Source organism: Danio rerio, chromosome 6 (assembly GCF_052040795.2).
Source record: "Danio rerio strain M-AB ecotype USA chromosome 6, GRCz13ab, whole genome shotgun sequence".
NCBI lineage: Eukaryota > Metazoa > Chordata > Actinopteri > Cypriniformes > Danionidae > Danio > Danio rerio.
This window is the reverse complement of record NC_141026.1, coordinates 9,641,626-9,665,686: the sequence shown is the minus strand read 5'-3', so window position 1 is coordinate 9,665,686 and position 24,061 is coordinate 9,641,626. Positions and strand designations below refer to the sequence as shown.

The following is a 24,061-nucleotide window of genomic DNA, read 5'->3' as shown; positions in this document are numbered from 1 at the left end:
ACTTAAATAGCATGTTAAATACATTTTGACATGAATCCTTGATTGGACTTATGAGTTTTAGATGTGTGAATGACACATATTTTATTGTTTTAATCATTCAATTGCGATCAATTAGTCAAATTCCAGATTTCATTCTTAACACTAGTTATTTAGGCCTACTTAAGAATAATAAATACATTAAAAAAAAAAAAAAATATATATATATATATATATATATATATATATATATATATATATATATATATATATATATATATATATATATATATATACTTTTCTCCTTTTAAAATTTTGTTCACTAGTTTTTCATACCTAAACGTACATAATTTTCATTAAAGTACTTAGCTGTCCATGTTTCAGAAAGCATCCTACTATATAGCAGTCAACATCTGAAGTGGATAAAGAAAAAAAAGTATATATAGATTTTATAAAAATAGAAAGGCCTATACATTGCTACGGTGCGGTATCTAGAAAGCTGTATGCATGTTTTTTATTTGAAATAACAGCCTTTCATATGGCTACCATCAATGCTTTAACAGAAGAATCATGTGCCCTTTTGAACACCACATGAAAAGCAGTGCAGATCGAGTTACCGAAAGCCAATTCTACAAGGTTGCTGCTGTATGTAGCAAGAAAGCAGCAAGTGTACAGAGTAAACAGGGAAAACATGTATTTGAGCTTTAAAAAGAATAGAAAAGAGGCCTGGAAATTGATTTAAATCACAGGGAAAAAGCAATCGTTAAACATTGATTCACAGGAATGCGCATTGGTGTAGGAGCTGGATTGAAAAACTGGGTTGGAAACAATAAGGTCTATGTAATGCTGAATAAACAGGAAATTGGGGAAATCAAGAAAGTTTGACACTTACAAAAAAAAAAAATATATATATATATATATATATATATATATATATATATATATATATATATATATATATATATATATATATATAAATAAATAATTTCTTGTGCTTTAATGGATATCTGTAATGCTGCGTTCACACCAGACGCGGAAGCATCATCAAGCGTGAGTGATTTACATCTTAAGTCAATGCAAAGACGCGAATAGACATACTGTGGCGCGATACGCGCAAATGAGGCAACATGAATGATGTGATTCGCTCGAATGAAATGGCACGAGTTGAGCATTTTGCGCGATTGACACGATTGACGTGCTTATCGCGTATCGCTCAAGTTTGAAAATCTAACCTTCAGTGGATATTCGCACCGCGTTAACCAATCATGATTATGACGTAGAGCCTGTTGTTGGTGTCCCGGGGAAAAATCCTCCTGCCGACACCGACAACAGTTCATCAAAGCTTCCATCATCCAGGTTAAGTTTTTAGAGGAGTTTATGAGCTCACAAAACTGGATGAACCTCTGAAAGGATTCAGCGGACTTAGACACGGCTCCAAATGAATCGACACGGTTTTTCAGCATTCATAAAGCACATAAACACAGTTATTCTCTCGATAAAAAATCCATGTTAGCCATTTAGCAATGAAGCTAGAGTCACCGGACAGACAGAAGCCCTGCCCATCACGCGAATCTGCCTCTGTTGTGAAGTGAATTTGACGCGCAAATGAAGCGAGTAAACTTAAATGTTCACGTGTCTATTTACGCATTGCCGCGTCTGGAGTGAACACTAGAGATAACTTAGCACCTACAATTGCATTGATTGAGTGGACTTTGTAGTAAATCACATGCTGGTCTTAAATGATGTGCTTAATAAGCCTTCTCTGCTCATTTCTAGGCCTTCTCGGTTTATTTTGAGTCAGACTTGTGAATTCAGTGAGTCAGTAAGTGAAGATTAGCTTGGACTGAGTAATTTAACTGGAAACTTTTATCTGACCCAATCATTTCAAAATCAGTAAGTTGTTGACTTTGGAACACAGATGCAATCAGATTAGTTCAGTTGGCAAATTTATGAAACAAGTTCACCTGAGGCGATGCAGTGGCGCAGTATGTAGTGCTGTCGCCTCACAGCATGAAGGTCGCTGGTTCGAGCCTCAGCTGGGTCAGTTGGCATTTCTGTGTGGAGTTAGCATGTTCTCCCAGCATTCACGTAGGTTTCCTCCGGTTTTCCCCACAGTTCAAAGACATGCAGTACAGGTGAATTGGGTCGGCTAAATTGTTCGTAGTGTATGAGTGTGAATTAGTGTGTGGATGTTTCCCAGAGATGGGTTGCAGCTGGAAGGGCATCCGCTGCGTAAAAATATGTTGGTTAAATTGGTGGTTCATTCCGCTGTGGCGACCCCGGGATTAATATAGGGACTAAGCCGAAAAGAAAATGAATAAATGAATGAATGAATGAAAGAAAGTTTAACTGAATCAGCAAACTGAACACCACAATATTATATACAGTCAAGTTTGAGATTATTCATACCATAGGGGTGTAACGCATCTTGGAGAATTTAAAAAATATAGAAATTTTGATAAGTATCGATATTGGAATATTTAAATAATCTTTTGGTTAGTATCGATACCAGATCTTGCTTTTGGTTAGTATCGATACCAGCTTACCAACGTGGTTACCTCACAGTTGATGAAATTAACAACTGGATGTGCCAAAACTTTCTTCAGTTAAACAAAGAGAAAACTGAAGTCATTGCGTTTGGGAAGAGAGATGAGGTTCTCAAGGTAAATGTGTACCTTGGCACTAAAGGTCAAACGACAAAAAATAAGGTCAAGAATCTTGGTGTGACTCTGGAGTCAGATCTGAGTTTCAATAGTCATGTCAAAGCAGTTAGTAAATCAGCATACTATCATCTCAAAAACATGGCAAGAATCAGAGGCTTTGTTTCTAGTGAAGATTTAGAGAAACTTGTTCATGCTTTTATCAGCAGCAGGGTGGATTACTGTAATGGACTCCTCACTGGTCTTCCTAAAAAGACAGTCAGACAGTTACAGCTCATCTAGAACGCTGCAGCCAGAATTCTGACCAGAACCAGAAAATCAGAGCACATCACACCTGTCCTCAAGTCTCTACACTGGCTCCCAGTTACATTTAGAATAGATTTTAAAGTATTATTACTGGTCTATAAATCACTAAATGGCCTAGGACCTAAATACATTACAGATATGCTCACTGAATACAAACCCAACAGATCTCTCAGATCTTTAGGATCATATAAACTAGAAGTTCCAAGAGTTCAGTCAAAGCAGGGTGAATCAGCTTTCAGCCACTATGCCCCTCGCTGCTGGAATCAGCTTCCAGAAATGATCAGATGTGCTCCAACAGTAGGCACATTCAAATCAAGACTAAAAACACATCTGTTTAGCTGTGCCTTTACTGAATGAGCACTGTGTTGCGTCCGACAGATTGCACTATCATGTTTTTCTCTTCTTCTTCATTCTTTTATATCACATTTTACCTGTTTTTATGTTTTTTTACGCATTTTTATTATTTATTTTTATTTTAGTTGTTTCTTTTATTCTTGTTTATGTAAAGCACTTTGAATTGCCACTGTGTATGAAATGTGCTATATAAATAAACTTGCCTTGCCTTGCCTTGCAGTATCAAATATGGTTTAGAATAGGGCTGTAACGATACACCAAACCCACGATTCGATTCGTATCACGATTTTTGACCCACGATTCGATTCGTATCACGATTTTTTTTTTCGTGTGGGGTGGGGAAAAAAGATTTTTAAATCTATTTTTTATTAAATAAAATTATATCATTTTTGTTTTCTTTGTAACAAAATACTTTGGAAAAACCAAACAGAACTAAACTCCATTGTGTAGATGGTTCAAGCATGTTAAAAATTCTTTTTCAATCAAGTTCTCTTACATAGAAAAAGTAAATTAAATGGCTACTAGGGATGCTCATTTCGGTTAATTTTGCTAACAGACAACCGCCGCTCATAATCGGTTATTATAATAACGGTTAACTGGTCAGATTACTATTCATTTTATATTGAACAAATTGACGTGTCTATTTTGTGTCTGACACATTAAATATTGCATTTTAAAATAGGCTACGGATTTATTTTTAAATGCTAGCATATTAATAACAGAACAGAACAACAGAGCATCTTCACGCACCTGCAGTGTTTAGCAGAGAAGAGCAGAATAATCTAAATAAAATGAATAAAATAAATAGGACTGCCCTAAATTATTTTCATTTAAATAATTAATTTATATTACAAAACGAAAATACTGACTGATTCTTTTTAACAACCGGCATAGGCTGTTTTTTTCCAATCATGTTTTTTCTTCTGTCAAATAAAAATCGCAGACTTCCTCAAATTGCCTGCTCCACGGAAAATATGCATTTATTTAATGCCCCGCTGTTATTATTATAATAACAAAACCTTTTACATTTTAATAGAAATCATTATTTTAAAGAATAAGTCCTGATGGTTTCCTCTCTCTCCCTCGCTGTTCAAGTGCGCGCTGCGTGATGAAAAGACAACAACACGCGCGCATATGTAGACTTTTTGTAAACAGTTTTGTTTAAATATGCTATTGCATTAATGTGCATACATGCTTTATAAGCCGAAAACAAGGCGCATCTCACTGCCTTTATGTTGACAAGGAAAAAAAGAAGAGAAGAAACGCGGTCCTCTTATGAAACGACTGAATCAGCTGGGTATCGATTGTGCATAAGTGTTGCTGTCTGTGTTGTTACAATTGTAATATTTAATACTATTGTTATATTCAAGATGTGTATATTCAGCTCTGGATAACTTAAAACAGCGATTAGACCTTCAGAGCGGCATTAATGCGTCCTGAAGTAAAGCGAAACGGCTATAAACTCCAGCATGATAGAGTGATTATATACAGAGTCATATACCTTTATCTATAAATAAAGTATAACTATAGAAACTGTGTTCATCTTAACTGAAAGCTTCGTCCTGTTTCCTGGCCTCACGCATCGCGCTGTCAGTCAGCACGTAACGTTAACTCTCAAAGGTTCAAACAGAAAGCGCACAGCAAGGTTACAGAAAAGTTTCCTCTGCAGAGGAGTCGGGGCATCTGGTGAACGCCCATCCCTCTCTGCGCAGCCACATTAACAACAATGCTTTGACAGCATTGGCAATGTTTCTGCCGTTGTCTGTTGTCAAGCGGGGTTAAGTTGGTTTTGTTTTTGATATTCCTGACACATTCAGACAGTCCCTTACTAAGAGCTCCGTGCGAGCTCTCCCTGTTAAACGCTAATTGTGAGGGCTTAAACGGAGCAGTGCTCGTAATGTGGAGCGGAAAAAAAGTGTTTCCTCACGTTCTTCTTCAACTAGCTCAACTTTTGCAGGCACGCGTGACGTTATTGGAAAGGTAGTCACGGGGTGTGTCGCGATTGTCCCTTATCACACCGCGACACAGGATCGTAGATCTGAGTGTCGCGATTTCGATTTTATATCGTGTATCGTTACAGCCCTAGTTTAGAATATCAATATTTTTTTGGTAGCGTATCGAAGTTAGGCTACAAAAACAGCTACACTTTCCTTTGACCCAAAAATGACCATTTTCAGCAGTGTTTAATAAATAATCTGATGGATATTTTCTGGTGACTTATCTTACGTCTTATAAAAGGGGTAAAATACTGTAGGAGTTCTTAAAATCCCATCCAAATGAATTAAATCTGGTATGCAAAAGCATTTCTCTAGCACCAAACGTGGTCTGCAGTTTGAATTTTACTCACACATGCGCACCAGTTTTGTGCAGCCATTAATTCAGCAATTGTTGGACAGTTAGTCTACCATCCTGGTAGCCCTATAACTGATCAGAAATTGATTAACACAAGAACAGTGACTAAAAATGACTCAAAGAGCAAAGAACAGGAAATTGAGGAAGAAAATAAATGAAATAAGACAGATAAAATACAAGAGTGTTTACACAGGAGAGAGAGAAGAGAAAATAAGAGCAAATGTTGGAGAGGGGAGACACGGGGAGTCTGACAGATCGAGGGAGGGAAACAGAAGAGAACAGTGCAGGAAGAGAGAAAGATGTGTAGATTCTCACAAACAGCTCAGTGTGACTTTAAGAAAAGTTTAGCATGAGGAGAGGACTGTTCCTCCTGTAAAATGAAACATGTTTCCATGTCTGAATGATTGATGAGATCAGGCTCATACATTCTAAATCCCACACACTTAGAGTCAGATATGTTTTATCGATGTGGAAACAACACTTCCTTCTTGCTCTTACAAATCATCAAACATGCATGCAAAGAGAATGACAAAGCAGCCAATGGAGAGCGTTCCAATGTTTTTTTTTTCTGTCCTATACTACACTATCTGACAAAAGTTTTAGGAACAACAAATAGTAACTTGACTTCTAGTTGATCAGTTGTTATCAGAAATGGCTTATATGAAAGGCAAAGGCCTCTAGATTACGCTTATTTTACCAAAATAAAATATGATCATGCCTTGATTTTTAATTATTTAATTAGGACAGTAGGGTCTGACAAAATTCTTGTCACTTTAAAAAATAATGTACATTATAGAATATAAAGGCATGGTGCAGTGGAAGAATTAATGTTGTGTATGACTCCCATGAGCTTGGAGGACTGCATCCATACATCTCTGCAATGACTCAGATCACTTATTAATACAGTCATCTGGAATAGCAAAGAAAGCGTTCTTGCAGGACTCCCAGAGTTCATCAAGATTCTTTGGATTCATCTTCAATGCCTCCTCTATCTTATCCCAGACATACTCAATAAAGTTCATTTGTGGTGACTGGGCTGGCCAATCCCGGAGCATCTTGATCTTCTTTGTTTTCACGAATTTTAATGTGGAGGCTGAAGTATATGAGGAGGAGAGCTATCCTGTTAAAGAATTCACCCTTCTCCAGTGGTTTGTGATGTAATGGGCAGCACAAATGTCTTGATACATCAGGCTGTTGATGTTGCCATCTACTCTGCAGTTCTCTGGCACGACCCCATACTAAATGAAACCCCAAACCATGATTTTTTCTTCCCCTTGACTGATTTCGGTGGGAATCTTGGGTCCACGCTGGTTCCAATAGGTCTTGTGCAGTATTTGTGATGCAGTTCAACAGATGATTCATCTGAAAACATCTACATTCAAAATGATCAACTAGAAGTCAAGTTATTATTTGTTGCTCATTAAGCGATTATTATTAACAGTTATTAAGTGAACTGTGCTTGTTGCATGCACAAACTCTTGTGACCAACACTGCTGTTGGTATTTGGACAGCCTCAAAGTGTGCAAATGTACAGTGTTTCTTCACAAAGTGACATTGCCATGAGGGATATTACAGCGTTTTTAGTCATTTCAGTGCATCAATGTGAATTTATATCATTTTGACAACGCTGTCGTCTGTGCTTGAAACTCTTCCATTTTAGTACACTGTTGTCATATAAACATACCCGTACATACAAGCAGAATCACTGTCGATCTTTTACTTGTCGGTCACTGTTTTACTTGTCACTGTCGGTCTTCACATTACTTGAAAAAAAAAGTGGATTTAGTTTTGTTTTAAATACACAATAAATGAGTTATATTTAGAGCTGTCTGGTTCAATTCAACAGGAAACTTCAGAGATGCGTCAATTGCTATGGCATTTTTACATTATGCATGATAAAGTTCTTATGACAGTTCTAGCTGCACATATTAGCTCAGAAAACACATATTTAGGTTCATGTAATCAAGATCAGCTTTAATATAATGATCAAGGCAAACCAAGCGTAACTCACAATACTCAAGATTTGAAGCAAATATTATCGAATGCGGCATGTGATTGTGAACTCAATTTTAGCATTATAGCTTTTAGCAACAGCACACACTACCCTTGACTCGAAATCCAAATGCATGCACACCACAGTAACTTCCCTTCACACTCTATAATGTGTGGCAAATGAGGTCGTTCCTTTCCACCCACTCAAATCATCTATTTTTTCAGGCTAAAAGCTGCTGCTTGACCCATATTTAGCCTTCAGAGCCCTTCCCGGGCAATGTTTACTTAGATCTTTTCATTTGCTGCCAGTGGCTGCTCAAGCACTGCAAATTTGCAATTAGCACTGTCCTAATTGAAGTGTTTTAGTCAGCTGCGCTATTCAAACTTTGATTGCATTTCAAATAAACACTTTACCCCAGCATAAAATCAGTAAGTTGAGGCAGTTGTGGTGATGAAGTTGTGGTAACATCAGATTTTCATGGAGGCGAGGGCTAACGGAAGATTCTCTGGCTGTTTGCCATCGGTAATCCATCACAAATCACTTTTACGGTTATGTTTTTGTTTTGTAGAGGGGCAGCTCGGCTAATACTGCGGGCAGTTGGTTGATCTCCAGCATTAATTAACAAATTATTTAATCATACATCTCATGGCTGCTACTGTCATATACTGTAACTGTATCTAAATGTATGTTTGGGAAAGAAAACGTTAGCTAACTAGTGCCATTTCCCTTAACTTAGCTGAAAATGAGGTCTTATATCCCTTTTTATTTTCACTATTCATCACAGCAAGAAGGTCATGTACTATAGGTGAATTGAATAAGCTAAATTGTCTATAGTGTATGTGCTTGAATGAGTGTGTATGAATGTTTTCCAGTGATAAGTTGCAGCTGGAAAGTCATCCGCTGCGTAAACTACATGAAATCCAACCTGAAGTTTCACACAGAATTTTAAGACATTTTAAGAATCGATTTGATCAAGTAGTTTTTACCAGATGTCGTATTGGGCATACGAGAATTACACATGGTTTTTTGCTCCAAGGTGAAAACCCTACTCAGTGTTTGTGCTGCAAAACTCATCTTACTGTAAAACATATTTTACTGGACTGTCCTACTTTTACTGATTCCAGAAGGACTTTTTATGAAATGAACTCTTTTAAGGACATTTTTGACAAAGTGAAACCAAAAAAAATTTTTTTAGAATTTTTATCATGTATTAACACAAAAAATCTTTTTTAATTTATGTTTTATTTTGTTTGTTAATTTTTAAATTGCATATTTATTGTTGAAAGATTCCTGCCATGAAGATAGCCTTGGTTGCTGACATGGCACTAAATAAAAAATACATTACATTACGTCATCCGCTGCGTAAAACATATGCTGGATAAGTTGGCGATTCATTCCGCTGTGGCGACCCCAGATTAATAAAGAGACTTAGTCAAAAAGAAAATGAATGAATGAATAAAACTGAATATTTATATTATGTATATAAATACAGCAAAATTACATTCCCCCTAATCTGACTGATTTCCTCTCATTTGTTTCTCTCTCAACAGCTAATGAGGGATCTGCAGAGATCAGTCAGAAGGAGACGTCAACCTGCGACATTTGTCAGTTTGGGGCTGAATGTGACGAGGATTCAGAGGACGTGTGGTGAGTCACAAACACACACGGCAGCTTTTCATGGCCCTGGCGTTCAGTTCTTCAGAAAGCCAGAGGCCTTGAGGAGTACGAGGATGTGTCTAATGGTATGTATCAGATGCAGGCCTGAGTTTCTGCTCTTCCTGGCACCGATTCTGATGGCTGATAAAGTCTGCGGCGTTTCACTGTGATGCATTACAGCGCACAGCAAAGGATGGCTGCAGTAAATAATCTCTATTCAATTGTCCTCCTCCTCTGTCTTTCCATCTCCTTTTCGGTCTTCTTCATCTCCTTCTTTGCTCCCCATTTAGTATCTTATCTATAGTCAGGCTTATGATTAAAACAAGAAAAGCTATTTACCAGTAGGGTAAGTAAAATAAACTTCATTTAAGATAAGCGCTTTGTTCCTGTTTTTGAGGAGGTTCACATTGTTTTACTGGAAATCAAAACAAAAATAAAACATTTTCGCTGTGACGTCAGATCACAGTTGAATTATTCGTTATTTTTGTAGTACTTTACCACTAGAAAAGTAAAGTTCATAGACAAACTTTGAGAAAGCCCAGTCTGAAAGTTTAAAGTAGTTGAAAATATTGTATGAAGTTAGGAACAGTTGGCAAAGAGAGATAACTACATCTATGTTAGCATGTTTCTAGTATGGATTAGCATGTTTCTTGCTAGGTGGTTGCTAGGGTGTTCTGAGTGGTTGCTGAGGTAAGTGGTTGCTAGATGGTTGCTAAGGTGTTGCTAGGGTGTTTTAACTGTTTGCTAGGCGGTTGCGATGGTGTCCTGAGTGGTTGCTCGGCTGTTGCTAAGGCGGTGCTAGGGTGTTCTAGGTAGTTGTTAAGGTGTTGCTAAGAGGTTTCTAGGGTATTCTGAGTGTTTGCTAAGACGTTGCTCTGGTGTTCTAGGTGGTCACTAAGATGTTTCTAGCGGTTGCTGGGGTGTTTTATGTGGCTGCTAAGGCGTTGGCTAGGTGGTTGCTAGGTTTTTCTGAGTGGTTGCTAAAGCGTTTCTCGTGTGTTCTAGGTGGCCGCTAAGATGTTGCTAGGTGGTTGCTAGGGTGTTCTGAGTGCTTGCTAAGGCATCGCTAGGGTGTTCTATGTGGTTGCTAAGGTGTTGCGAGGGTGTTCTGAGTGGTCGCTAGGTGGTTGCTAAAGCGTTGCTAGGTGGTTGCTAAGATGTTGCTAGGCGGTTGCTAGGGTGTTCTGAGTGGTTGCTGAGCGGTTGCTAAGACTTTACTAGGTGGTTGCTAGAGTATTGCTAGATGGTTGCTAGGTGTTTTGAGTGGTTGCTAAGGCATGGCTAGGGTGTTCTAAGTGGTTGCTAAGGTGTTGTTAGGCGGTTGCTAGGGTGTTCTTAGTGGTTGCTAAAGGGTTGCTAGACGGTTGTTAAGGTGTTCTGAGTGGTTGCTAGGCAATTGCTAAGGTGTGCCTATGATGTTTTAAGTGGTTACTAAGATGTTGCTAGGCAGTTGCTTGGGTGTTCTAGGTGGTTGCCAAGGCATTGCTAGGCCATTGTTAGGGTGTTTTGAGTGGTTGCTAGGGTGATTTAGATGATTACTTAGATGTTCTGAGTGGTTGCTAGGCAGTTGAAATTTAATTTACCATGGTTCTAGTATGAATTAGCATGTTGCTAGCATGCTTCTAGCATACAGTATATTAGCATGTTATTAGCATGGATCTAGTATGAATTAGCACATTATTAGCAAGTTTCTAGCATATATTAGCATGGTTCTAGTATGAGTTAGCATGTCGCTAGCATGTTTCTAGCATAAATTAGCATGTTGCTAGCATGAATTTAGTATGAATTAGCATGTTGCTAGTATGATTAGTATGTTAGTATGTTTATTAGTATGTTTCTAGTTTGGATTAGTATATTGCTAGCATGAATTGGTATGTTGTTAGTCTGTCCAATGTAAAGTCAATAGCAGTTTTTTTTTTACAATGGAAGTCTATGGGACAGTTGCTAGAGTGCCATAAGTGGTTGCTAGGTTTTGGCTAGTAAGTTAAAAGGTCATCAGTGATTGGTAGATAGGTAGACTGAGATAAATGAGGTCATAATTAAGTCTGTATGACAGCCGGGTGGAAAGTTATGAGGCCACAAATTTTGGTCCAATGTTAAGTCAATGTAACTTTTCTGAATTTTCAAATTTTCTGAATTTTCTAAGAGGAAAATAAGTATTAACAAAATCCTGTTATCACAAGAAAATATCTTTTATAACATTATTAGGTGGAAAAAATTTGAAATATAAAAAAGTTTTAAGTCTTTATTCGTTTTTGTTTTCTGGTGATTTTATTTTTTGTTATTCAAAATAAAAAAATGAAAATCATAACATGAAAAACTACCATGAAAAAGAAAAACAAATCTTTTTTTGTGTGTTAAAATTCAAAAGAGAAAATCAAAAACCCATATAATTTCTATTTTTTTTTTTTTACTTTAAAACGAAAATAAAAAAAAAAAAACTTGTTTTTCGTTTTTCAATAACTTATCTAATATGAAAATCCAATGACCAAAAGATATACTGACCCAAGACATCCTAAAATCACTTCTAAATAAAGACACTTCTTTGTTAACACATTGGTCTAATACAGTAAAATATAATAATATAATAATTAATAATTCCTGCACAGATAAAATGTACCTGCACTAACCCTTTGCAGTTCTATTATTAACAAATCTGGCCATTGAAATAAAAGACAATTATGCAGCAAAATAATTTTTGCAGCGCATTTGCATATTCACAGCCGACGACCAAATGCAGTGAATAATCTCTATTTCTCTATTCTATATCCTCCTTCCCTGTCTTCATCTCTTTCTTGCTCCCCTTTTAGCATCTTATCTATAGTCCGGCTTACGACTGTAGCAAGAAAACCAATTTACCAGTAGAGTAAGTAAAACAAAACGCAATTCAAGATAAGCAAATTGTTCCTGTTTTGAGTAAGTTCAGATGTTTTTACTGGAAAACAGACTAAATATATATAAACTTACAGTGATGTCAGCAGAACGAGAAGCTGATTGTAGACAGAGAGAGCGTGTTATTACATTTTGATGAAATAATAATTTACAAACTACTCCCATTAAGTCGTGTGCTCAGTGTTTTGATCCTATTTGTAATCAGCATCGCATGAACATGAGTTATTTTTGTCAGCGTTTCTATTTCAGGTTTCGTTTCAGCCTTGTAATGCATTTAACCCATTGACTAGCATGTTGTCCTGTGGCATTCTGTGGCATTCTGAGCAGATTGTAAATGTTAATTATATTGTCGGCCGACTGCGAGGGTCAGTTCTCTGTCAGTCTGGAAGGATGATGGATTATTTTGGCCCAGCGTTCAGGCGAACCGGTCAGAATAGTGCTGCAATCCCATCTTCAATTAATAGAGCTCCTCTTCCCCTAGCAGACAGATGAAAACCTCACAACCATGGGAGGCCAATTACCATTCAAATATCCCACACGGTAACACACTAACCAGACAGATCAGAGGCAGACAGAGATGTGAAAACCAGGCCGAGCGACCGAGGGAGGAAATGTCAGAAAGAGATGGAGATGAAAAGAAGGAAATGAGGCGGTTAATGTGTGTAAGTGTGTCTGCGTTAAGGTTTATGTGGTCAGGTGTATGGGTTGGTGCACTCAAACATTAAATAAACATTAGTAATAGAAGATTCATTTTACAATGAAATGAATTTAAACTGTTGATGTTGGTGAGCTACTACATTTTTAAGTTCAAATGAATTTACATTTTGTGTCCAGTTAATTATTATTATTATGTTTCTTAACGTGAATATAATTAATACATTATTTTGATTTCGATTTCAGAGTGTTGTAAAGTCCAAGAGTCAAAATGCACTGGTAGATTTTCACGAACTCACAGCATATTTTCCATACTGAAATATTCAGCTTTTTTCCATAATTGTTGGAAACACACATTGTTTTCACAACTTAAGGCTCGTACACACAGGGACGTTTTTAGTTTGCATTTACCAACAGCGTTTTTCAAGACATTTTTCCGGATTCAAACCCAAGCTACACAACTGGCGCTACACAACTTTAAGCTTCTGAAACTCGCTTGTAACACAGAAGAAGAAGACGAAGTTGACACACTTGTTGTTATATATGGTTCAAGCAGCAGCTCCAGCTCTAGCGATGAAGAAATTATTTTTTTTCACCAGAGCAATAAGCAGCTCCACATTCATATCGCCACTGGGCTTCTTCTTCAATGTGCACTTGTATTATGCACTTGAGCGCCTCCAAATGCAATCTACTGTAACTTCAGCAGCTCAATGCACGTGAACAAAAGTGCCAATCTTATTGATGGAGAAGGTTTTGACGTGGCACGTCAAAACAAAAAAACGAGCATGAGGCGTTTTTATAAAAACGATGCTTTTACGCCTGGCACTTTGCGGGTTGGTGTGCACGATCACCTTGGCGCCCTTCATTTAGTCACGAGGCGTTAAACTTTGACGGAAAACGCAAGCAAAAAGCATCCCGGTGTGCACAGGCATTTTGATCTACTAGGAACAGGTTGATTTAAATTGCATATTACAAAAATGATCCTTTCACAATATTTAAATCCTCCTGCTGAGTTTTTTTAGAGCCCATATTATACATGAAATAGGGTCATATTTTGGTTGTAAAGGTCTCCAACAACAGTCAAATATGCTTGCAAGTTCATAAACACTTATATTGTCTTTTAAAATGCATCTATTTTTACGTAATTATCCCAGCGTCCCCCGTATGAATCGTTCAGCGATTCATTTGTTCCCAAACCCCTCTTTAACGCGAAGCTAATCTGCGCTGATTGGACTGATGACAGCCTGTTGCGGTTGGTCGACACAGACAGCGTTCCGTGAGACAGAGTGAAATGCCCAGCACAGCTTATCAAAAATATTGAAGTAGTCAGAGTGCAGAGTGTATGTGTGAGCATACCTGCCAACACTCCTATTTCTCCTGAGAATCTCTCGTATTTCAGACCTTTCTCCAGCCACCCACCAATTTGTTATTTATCCCGGAATACTCCCGTAATTTCAACCCCCCAGTTCTTAGTATTTTGGTACGATCGATGGAGCCCAACTGTGGTCGCCAACATTGGTATAGGATTCGATCGCAGCTTAGAAATCTTAGAATGAAACGTGAAAGTGTAAGTGCACATGCCCTGTCGTACAGGTGCAGTTTGCTTTCAGAATGCAGTTTTGCTTGTTGATGATTACCTAGGCCTTGTATAACTCTGTCTTTTCCCCTTGTCTTTGGCTAGGCAGAACCTCGGTTTTTAGCACCACAAAGTTTTGAATCTGGTAATCATTAAACATTATTTCTTGCACATGACCACACAAAACAAAACTGTTGCCATCCAAAGACTTGTAGGCCTTTACTTCTCTCTTGTAAAATCACTTGGAGCTTCAATGAGACTGTATATATTGCGAGCTGGACGCTTGGCCATTTCATCTTATCCAATATTCATTGTGAGGATGCTATGGCAAATGGACCAGTCAGTCGAACACCGCTCACTTTAACGTTAATTTTGCAGAATAACTGTGCTTATCAGTGAGTGATGAGCTGTTATAATACACTGAAAGCATTATGTAAATAATATATGTATAATATGTAATCAATATAACTTATTTCTAAGACAACAACAAACTTCGTACAGCATTGGATGTCATTCCCTCACTGTAAATGGTAGCGCTTCCAGTGTTTTCTGCAACCTCGCTGCCCGCACATTCTGAATGTTTACAAACATGGTAATTCATCTATAGTATAATAAACGGCAGAAAACTGTCAAACTAATTATTCTACAAGCAAGTGTGTTCAAGACTATACATAAAAAGTAGAATAAGATAATAAGAACACAGCGGTTTGCAACATCAAGCAGCATAACAAGTTGTTTTTAACGTCCTAAATTCAATAAGACTGGAACTATCAAGCCAAAAAGATAACAATGACTGAGCCCACTCGTATGTAAACAATAAGCTCAATAACATGCGCAGTGCGTCTTTCTCTGACTCAGTGCAAGTCATTGCTGGAAGGCAGATTTCAATTTAACAGCTGTTTATGTGCTCCAGAAACCAGCCTAGATGCATCAAAAGGTTAAGTTTTCATAGTAAAACCTCAATAAAAGCTTCAAATGTAAACGTCAGATGACAAAAACAACAGTCTGCTACAATCAGAATGACTGTTAGCCATTCCAGGCTAGTTAGAATGCCAGTAGCTGTAGTGTTAAAACTCGGTTTACCATCACAAGCATAGTGAAGAAAGGAAATAGAGTTTCAAAAATGTGTAGACCATCCTCTATTAAAAGATGTTTGTGCGTGACAGTCGCTGTATGTTTAGCGATTTAATATGCAGGGAATCTTGAAACCAAATATAGCTGCTCCATTTCCACAAGATTAAGTATATCTTTGAGAGTCATGAAATCCCTACTGATCCTTCCTAAGTTGCTTTCATCAATTATATTTTTGGAAAGCTGTGAAAAATGAGAAAATATAGTTTCCATCAGGCGCGGGCTAAAACGGATGAGTGTGCTAGATTGATTTGGAGAGTTGTAATTCTAGACGGTATAGAAATCCTCTCTCTCCGTCAAACTCTCTCTCGTTCTACCTTTCGTTCCCCTTGAAACCTATTTGTATGTGTGTTCTGTCTGATAACCAATTAGCAGCTACATCTGCGAGCGTTGGTCTCATAGCATAGAAATCAGCTCGAACCAACACCAATCAATTCGGAGCCTCTAATCACATTTACCTCAGCTGAGTGGAAATGCAGCGAATCTGTTTTCCTGCTATCAGAATAAGTGTTTTTCGTGTGTGTGTGTGTGTGTGTGTGTGTGTGTGTGTGAGAGAGAGATGGCTGTGTGAGAGCATCGGTGTGGATAAGTGAGAGTCAGGCAGGGTTCATGATGTTTTCTCTGCTGTGTGTCTTGCCAAACGCTGCCAGGTCTGGTCTGTTATCCTCTGGGCATACAGTATATGGAGGGATTAGAAATATTACAGAGGGGGTTTTATAAATCAATAGCAGACTCCGAGATGAAGTGCTCACCAGTAAATATAGCAGACAGATGAGATGTAACAAATATATGTGGTCTAAGAGCCTCTCTCTCTCTCTCTCTCTCTATGATAATTTGTAAGTGAGTGTGTATAGAAATTTCTGTCATACACACACACACACTTTCATTTTATGTATGTATACAGTTCTTTGACATTCAACAAGTGTAATTTGATACGAAAGCCTCAAACCATATTTGAAATTCAAAATCTAAACCCAAAAATAAACATTTAAAAATTACATAAACAAAAAAACGGTGACAAAAAAATAATTCAGAAAATATCACTAATTGATATGGTTATGTATCTGTATTTATATGTATTTATTATTATTTTCAGGTGCAATTGCAGTATTTATATACATTAATTCGGTTTTAGTTGTTGTTTTTTGTCCCTAGTGTTTTTTTGACGTTTTATTTTAGTTTATGTTTTAGCAGTTTACTATTTCTTTTTATTAGTTTTTATTTCAAACTGTTTTAGTTTAGTTAGTTTTCAAGGCAGTTTTGGATTGTTTTGTGTAAGTTTTAACCAACCGAGGCTCATTATTGAAATGTATATATTTCTGGAGAGCGTGAAATCCACCCTAGAAAGTATGTTATTTTATTTTATTTTTTTTGCAGTTTTTGTGAATCCACCATAGGCCACTTTATACACTATTTCAGATCTCAAAATTCTTTCGTGAGTGCCATTTGCATCTGATCTTCTTGCATAAATCCACTAGACGCGGCAGTCGACTGACTGACTGACCAACCGATCCCCCCACCTACCCCCTTCCCAAAACCTAACCACAAGTGTTTTCAAAAGCACCAATTGACCCAATCACTCCGTTTCATAAACCCAAACAGTTTTCAAAGGCAATTCAGAAAAAGAAAAGCCCTCATGGCTTCCTGATTTTTACAACGTTTTAGATTTTAACATGCTCTCACCCTGTTATTTACTTGATTATTTTATTTTATGCCTTTTTTGGTTTTACCTGCTTTCTTGAACCGTTCTTCACCTGACTTGAATTTCATCATTAAATTCAACTCCTCTATGTATCTAAAGTCTGCCATCGTATGTGGCAAGCCACTGGGCAAACTGGTAACAGTGGAAAAGCCATCCACACAAAGGTAAGCGGTCAGCTGGTAGCGAAAAATTAAACAAGGCAGCGGTGGCATACTACCGGCCCATAACGTTCGATTTAAAACAAAATGTAGCTCTGGCTACAAAATTTGTGCTCTCCAGAGATGTATACGGGACTACGTTTTCACAATGAGCCCATGTTGATTTAACATTTTTTTCATGTAATATTCAGATTTAGTATTTTTTATTTTAGCCTTATTGACATGACCTTATTAAATATGACATGCATTATCTTACGTAAAAAAAAAATGCTAACAGTCAAAATAAAAGTTCTGATCTAAAATCTGGGTATTTCTTTCTTCAGGTAAAAACAAAAATAAATAAATAAAAATAATTAAATAAATATTAATAATAAAAAAAAAATATATATATATATATATATATATATATATATATATATAAAGTAAAAATTATATATAAATAAAAATAAATAATATACAGCTAAATCAAAAACAAAAATAAAAAAATTTATAATATTATTATTTAATAATAAAAACATACTAATAATAATAATAATATTTATGTAAAAAAATTATATTTAAACAAAAATGTAACATGACAATAGTGCTTCCAAATGACTTCAACTGTATTATTTTCTTTACCATGTAGAAAAAAATAAATATATACGTTAGTTAAAAAAAAATAAATAAATAAAAATTCATGACATGAACTATCAACTTATCACATGTATATATATAATGTAAATACAATATACAAATACAATTTATCCTTTTTGGTTAAACAATTGTTTACTTACAGCTAGAGCGGTTGCCATACAAGATAGAATTAAAGTTAAATGCTAAAAGTACAATTTCTCACAAGTAATCTCCTCTGAAGTGGCAAAAATAGCTAGAAAGATGCATACAGACATAGAACTGGGAGAGAGTTTTTGCTCAGAGAATAAAATATTTAATCTGAGACCACACAGGCAAACAGATGGCAATACGGAAGTTCATCCAGACAGATAAATATCTCAGGCTGCAAGTACAAGAGAGCGAGAGACGATGCTCAGTCTGCCAGCATCAGGCATTCAGGAAAGCCTGGCAGGACTGCGTGTTAAGATAAATAAATGAACAGATAAAATGCAGGCATAATGCAAAGTAAACCGAAAAAGATGGTTAGAGAGTCTGTCTGCATCTATCTGTCAAATTTGATAGTTTTTTTTATTAATTTCATAAAACATAACACGCAGAAATACAACATTTGCATATATTTTATTTTTCATAATACAATCTAAAGTGCTCAACAGATAAGTACACTCCTCACAAATCTCTCATTTAAATGAATACTTTCTATAGAAAGCTTTACAATATTTATCTGTGCATATACATTAGACAGTACTTGAAGCCAAATCTAGAGTTAATCTAACAAAATTACTGATGATAACGGTCATAAATATTAAATAAAATGAAAAAATATTAAATTAAAAAGAGCAAAATTCAAGATAAACAACAAAAAAAATCCAATTTTGTTGAAAATTTGTAGTTTGTATTTTTTCCCCTAATTTTCATGAATGTAAATGTATTCTCTTTCTATTTTTAAAGATGTTCTGTGACTAAAATGTTATTTTAACAAATATATCCGTTCAATAAATTTATTTTATTCAAACGCACCAAAATATATTACCCATATTCACTGAGAAATGGAGGTGTACTCAAAATAGGGTGTACTCAAATATGTTAACAATTAAATAAATATCATTAAATATTAGGGCTGCTGGGTATTGGAAAAAAAATCTGACATTGCAATATTTAGTTTTTCTGCAATACATATTGCAATATGAATATAATTTCACAATGGCTTAAATAGCTCTATTTGAAGGATATAAAATGAATTCATATTGATTGAGGTGATTTTATAAGAGTGTGAATCATGTATAAAAATAATAAACAAATTACAAGCAAGAATAATTACCTTAGAGCAAAGAAAAGTTAAATAAACAGTGCTTCATGGTTTTGCGGAGAGTCAATCATGCTTCAGGAACAGAAATGGAAAAATAAAATGGCAAATAAAACTGTTTAGTATTCATTTTATTAAGATTTAGTCTTCATTGCATTATTCTTCATTAAAGTTGCACGTGTTGTACGTTACTGTGAACTAGTTCATCATAAAACATCTGACTCAAAAGTATGATTTATTAGAGAACTTGAGCAAATGTGTGCATGCCTGCCTAAAAATATTCAAAACAAAAGCTAAATATTTTATCAAATGATAGTTGCATTGATTATTACCTAGACATCAAAAAGTTAGATTTTAAAATGTGGAGAATCACACTGTTTGTGTATTAAACCCCTTGCCGCAAGAGGTGAATGTGTCATTTTGCTTGGCAAATAGATGCAGAAATCATCAATATGGCACAGGCAGTACAATAACAACCTCTCTCTCTCTCTCTCTCTCTCTCTCTCTATAGAGAAAGACTCGAATGCTTTTGATTAGCATCGCTTCTTTTGGGCTGTGCTGTTTAATTCACAGAATTTCTAGACAGTATGTTGTAGACTGAAAACTAGGAGACTTTTTGGTCACATTCATAACACATTTATTTTCCTAATTTAAAATAAATAAATGTTCACAGATTGATATTTTTCTGATCATTTGGGGTTAGTTGTTGTGTATATTGTTAACATATACTTTCTATGTAAATTTCTGTTTTGAGTTTTTACTGCAAATGTCACAAGGAATTACTAATTCATTCATTTTTATACTTTTATTTTTCACCAAGATTTTTTATATGTGTTCTTTATATGAGCAGTTATATTTGCAAAAACAGATGACCACCATTTTTTGTATTTTTCAGAAATCTGTTTTTTGCTATTGAACTGTTTAATACTCAATGTACTGTAAAAACCTGATTTCTGAACATTACTTTTAAAAATATTTTAATAATATTTACTTTCTAAATAATAATAATAATAATAATAATAATAATAATAATAATAAATAATAATAATAATAATAATAAATAATAATAAATAATAGTAATAATAGTAATAATAAATAATAATAATTAAATAATAATTATAATAATAATAAATAATAATATTAATATACATTGTACTCTTTAATACACTTAAAAAAAATATGATATCTGAAAATTTACTTTTTAATTTTTGCTAATAAAAACCTTTATATCTTAAACCAGGACACATGGAAGCATAAATGCACATAAATTCAGCCATATTTGAAGGAAAATGAACCTCTCTTATATAAAGCCAGTGACGTTTCCTCTGTCTCTGTCTGCAGGTGTGTGTGTAACATTGATTGCTCCCACATCAGTTTTAATCCAGTTTGTGCATCAGACGGTCGTTCCTATGACAACCCCTGCCAGGTGAAAGAGGTGTCGTGTCAGAAGCAGGAGAGGATTGAGGTCAAATACCTGGGTCACTGTAAAGGTCAGTCTAAACTCTCAGTTTACTCACTCTCATTCTGCTCACCATGATGGGTATACGAGGAAAATTACCCCTCATACGTGCACAGCCTCTCAGTAACACACTAAATAAATAAATAAAACTCACAGGAGGGTGAATAATTTTGACTTCAACTGTAACCAATTTGAAATATCGTGATTACAATTACGAACAAAATAATCGTGATTATGATTTTTCCTTTAATCAAGCAGCCCTAGAAGCATATCATTTTGGAAAGATCGTGTGACTGAAGACTATAGTAATGATGCTGAAAATGGTTATTAGGTGGAATAACGCACATTTTGAGTCCAAACAATGAAAACCTTTGTTACTGTCTGCCATTATTTGCAAAAAAGCTCCAAATTACATTAATTATATGAAATTGTAACAATATTTCTGTAAGGTGTTTAGAAGAGTAAATGCAGCTTTTTATCTTTAGAAACACAAACACAAACACACACACACACACACACACACACACACACAAAGACTTTTTAAATTACTGAATGAATGGAATTTTTTTTCAGTTATAAGGCAATATTAATTGACATTAATACAGTACATTAATAAGCTGAATTCTGACTTATAAATTCTTGAAAAGCCAAATAGGGATTTCACTTTGAAGTACTTCTAATGTCAAATGCACTAAAAGAGTTAATTGCTATTATAAATAATAAAATAAACTCCATAAATATTACCCTCTCTAAAAACAAAATATTGCTCCGCTCCTGATGAACAGAACAGTGTGATGGAGCACATTAAAAAGCAGTGGGTCTCTGGAGAACCAGCCTGCTTTCTGTGTCCTGAACAGGCCACCATACACTAAAACCTCCCAGTGTGTGTGACAGTTTGACTGAGTGCTGTGACCTGCTTCACAGACACTGCCAGAGATACAGAAGAACAGAAAGAAAGATGGTGATTAATTGAGTAAACAGAGGGAGGGTGTGGTGTCACTGCTGTAGCATTGATCCCTCCATTGACTTACACGCGTACCCTTCAAATGCTCTCTCTCTCACACACACACACACATTAGACACCGTTTAAAGATTAAACATAGCTCTTGCTGCTATAAGACAAGAAATGTTATATTTAAATATGCAAATGAGGCTTTTTATATTAAATATGCACTAATTTGCATACATTTCAAGCACAAACAGTGTAAACATTGGATAAAGTAAAGTTTTAAATATATGTTACGAGTGTAAGGCTTTTACAGAGGTGATTTTGGGAATCTCTTTGCTCCGTAATTACTGTACTAGCGGACAGCAAAGTAAAATGTATATAATTACGCACATTGTGTATGAATAAATCCCTCTGTGAAAACAAAGTATAAGATACTATATTAAAGCTGCTTCCCAAATGGCACACTATACACTATGCACTTACACACTCAACAGCATAGTACATGTATGTAGTGTCGTCCCAAATGGAGCACTTATGTTTTTTTACTAATCGGAAATTCAACCCGTTTTTGTGATGACGTTTGGCGGTTGCCAAATTAGTGAAATAAATGACCAGACTATCAAATTATACCTGCCATGAGTATAACAGCATTCTCCATCGGGAGGCGCTATAATCACCCTCATAGGAGAATTTTGCTTTCACAATCCAAAATAAATAAAGTTATCCAACATGTGCACCCGATAGCTCCGCCTCTTCCGCTACGTCAGCAAACCTGCAGTCATTGAGTGTGTGAAGTGTCCATCATTACACACTTCAGTTTACCGGATGAATGAGTGCATCATCCGGGTAATTAAAGTGCACTTATTATTTTTTAAGTTTTCAGTGTGAACACGCTACTTACACTATTTATGCAACAAAATGGCGTAGAACAGTGCATAAATAAGAGAAATGTTAAGATTGGTGTACGTACAGTAAATGCTGCTTAAGTGGAGATCAATCAAACACATAATGTAAATTCCAAACATATATTTCCACACACAAAAATGCACAGACTAACACAGGAACACATACACTCAGACCACTTTATTATGTACACCTTACTAGTACCATATTGGAGCCTTTTTTGCCTTTAGAACTGCCTTAATCCTTCATGGCATAGATTTAACAAGGTACTGGAAATATTCCTGTGAGATTTTTGTCCATATTGACATGATATCATCACGCAGTTGCTGCAGATTTGTCGGCTGCACATTCATGATGCGAATCTCCCGTTCCGCCACATCCCGAAGATGCTCTATTGGATTGAGATCTGGTGACTGTGGAGGCCATTTGACTACAGTGAACCCATTGTCATGTTCAAGAAACCAGTCTGAGATGAGTCACGCTTTATGACATGACTTGTTATCCTGCTGGAAGTAGCCATCAGAAAATAGGTACACTGTGTTCATACAGGAATGGACATGGTCAGCAATAATACTTGGGTAGGCTGTGACATTGACATGATGCTCAATTGGTAGTAAAGGGCCCAAAGTGTGTCAAGAAAACATCCCCCCACACTATTAAACCACCACCAGCCTGAACCGTTAATACAAGGCAGAATGGATCCATGCTTTCATGTTGTTGATGCCAAATTCTGACCGTACCATCCGAATGTCGCAGCAGAAATCAAAACTTATCAGACCGGGCAACGTTTTTCCAATCTTCTATTGTCCAATTTTGGTGAGCCTGTGTGAATTGTAGCCTCAGTTTCCTGTTCTTAGCTGACAGGTGTGGCACCCTGTGTGCTCTTATGCTGCTGTAGCCCATGCACTCCAAGGTTAGACGTGTTGTGCATTCAGAGATGCTCTTCTGCATACTTCGGTTATACCAAGGTGGTTATTTGAGTTACTGTTGCCTTTCTATCAGCTCGAACCAGTCTGCTGGCCATTTTTCTGTCGTCTCTGGCATCAACAATGCAATTGTGCCCACAGAACTGCAGCACACTGGAGATTTTTTTTCGTTTTCAGACCATTTTCTGTAAACCCTAGAGATGGTTGTGCGAGAAAATTCCAGTAGATCAGCAGTTTCTGAAATACTCAGACCAGTCTGGCACCAACAACCATGCCACATTCAACGTCACTTAAATCATCTTTCTACCCCATTCTGATGCTCTGTTAGAACTGCAGCAGACCGTCTTGCCTATATCTACATGCCTAAATACATTAAGTTGCTTTCATGTGATTGGCTGATTTGAAATTTGCGTTAACGAGCAGTTGGACAGGTGTACCTAATAAAGTGGCTGGTGAGTTTATAAAACTCAAAATGTTTATTTTTTAAAAACCAAAA

At 36.2% G+C, this 24,061-nt stretch overlaps 2 protein-coding genes across 18 annotated transcripts in view; one reads left to right on the top strand and one right to left on the bottom strand.

The window, feature by feature from the left end:
- The window catches only part of LOC147843368 (uncharacterized), a 413,390-nt gene that overhangs the window by 312,787 nt on the left and 76,542 nt on the right, over positions 1-24,061 (bottom strand). The window lies entirely within an intron of this gene.
- tmeff2b (transmembrane protein with EGF-like and two follistatin-like domains 2b) overlaps positions 1-24,061 on the top strand; it is a 127,928-nt gene that overhangs the window by 85,810 nt on the left and 18,057 nt on the right. The window contains exons 5-6 of the mRNA XM_087256829.1: positions 9,192-9,288; positions 20,670-20,818. Of these exons, the coding sequence (XP_087112955.1) occupies positions 9,192-9,288; positions 20,670-20,818 (246 nt within the window). The remainder of the gene's footprint in view (positions 1-9,191; positions 9,289-20,669; positions 20,819-24,061) is intronic.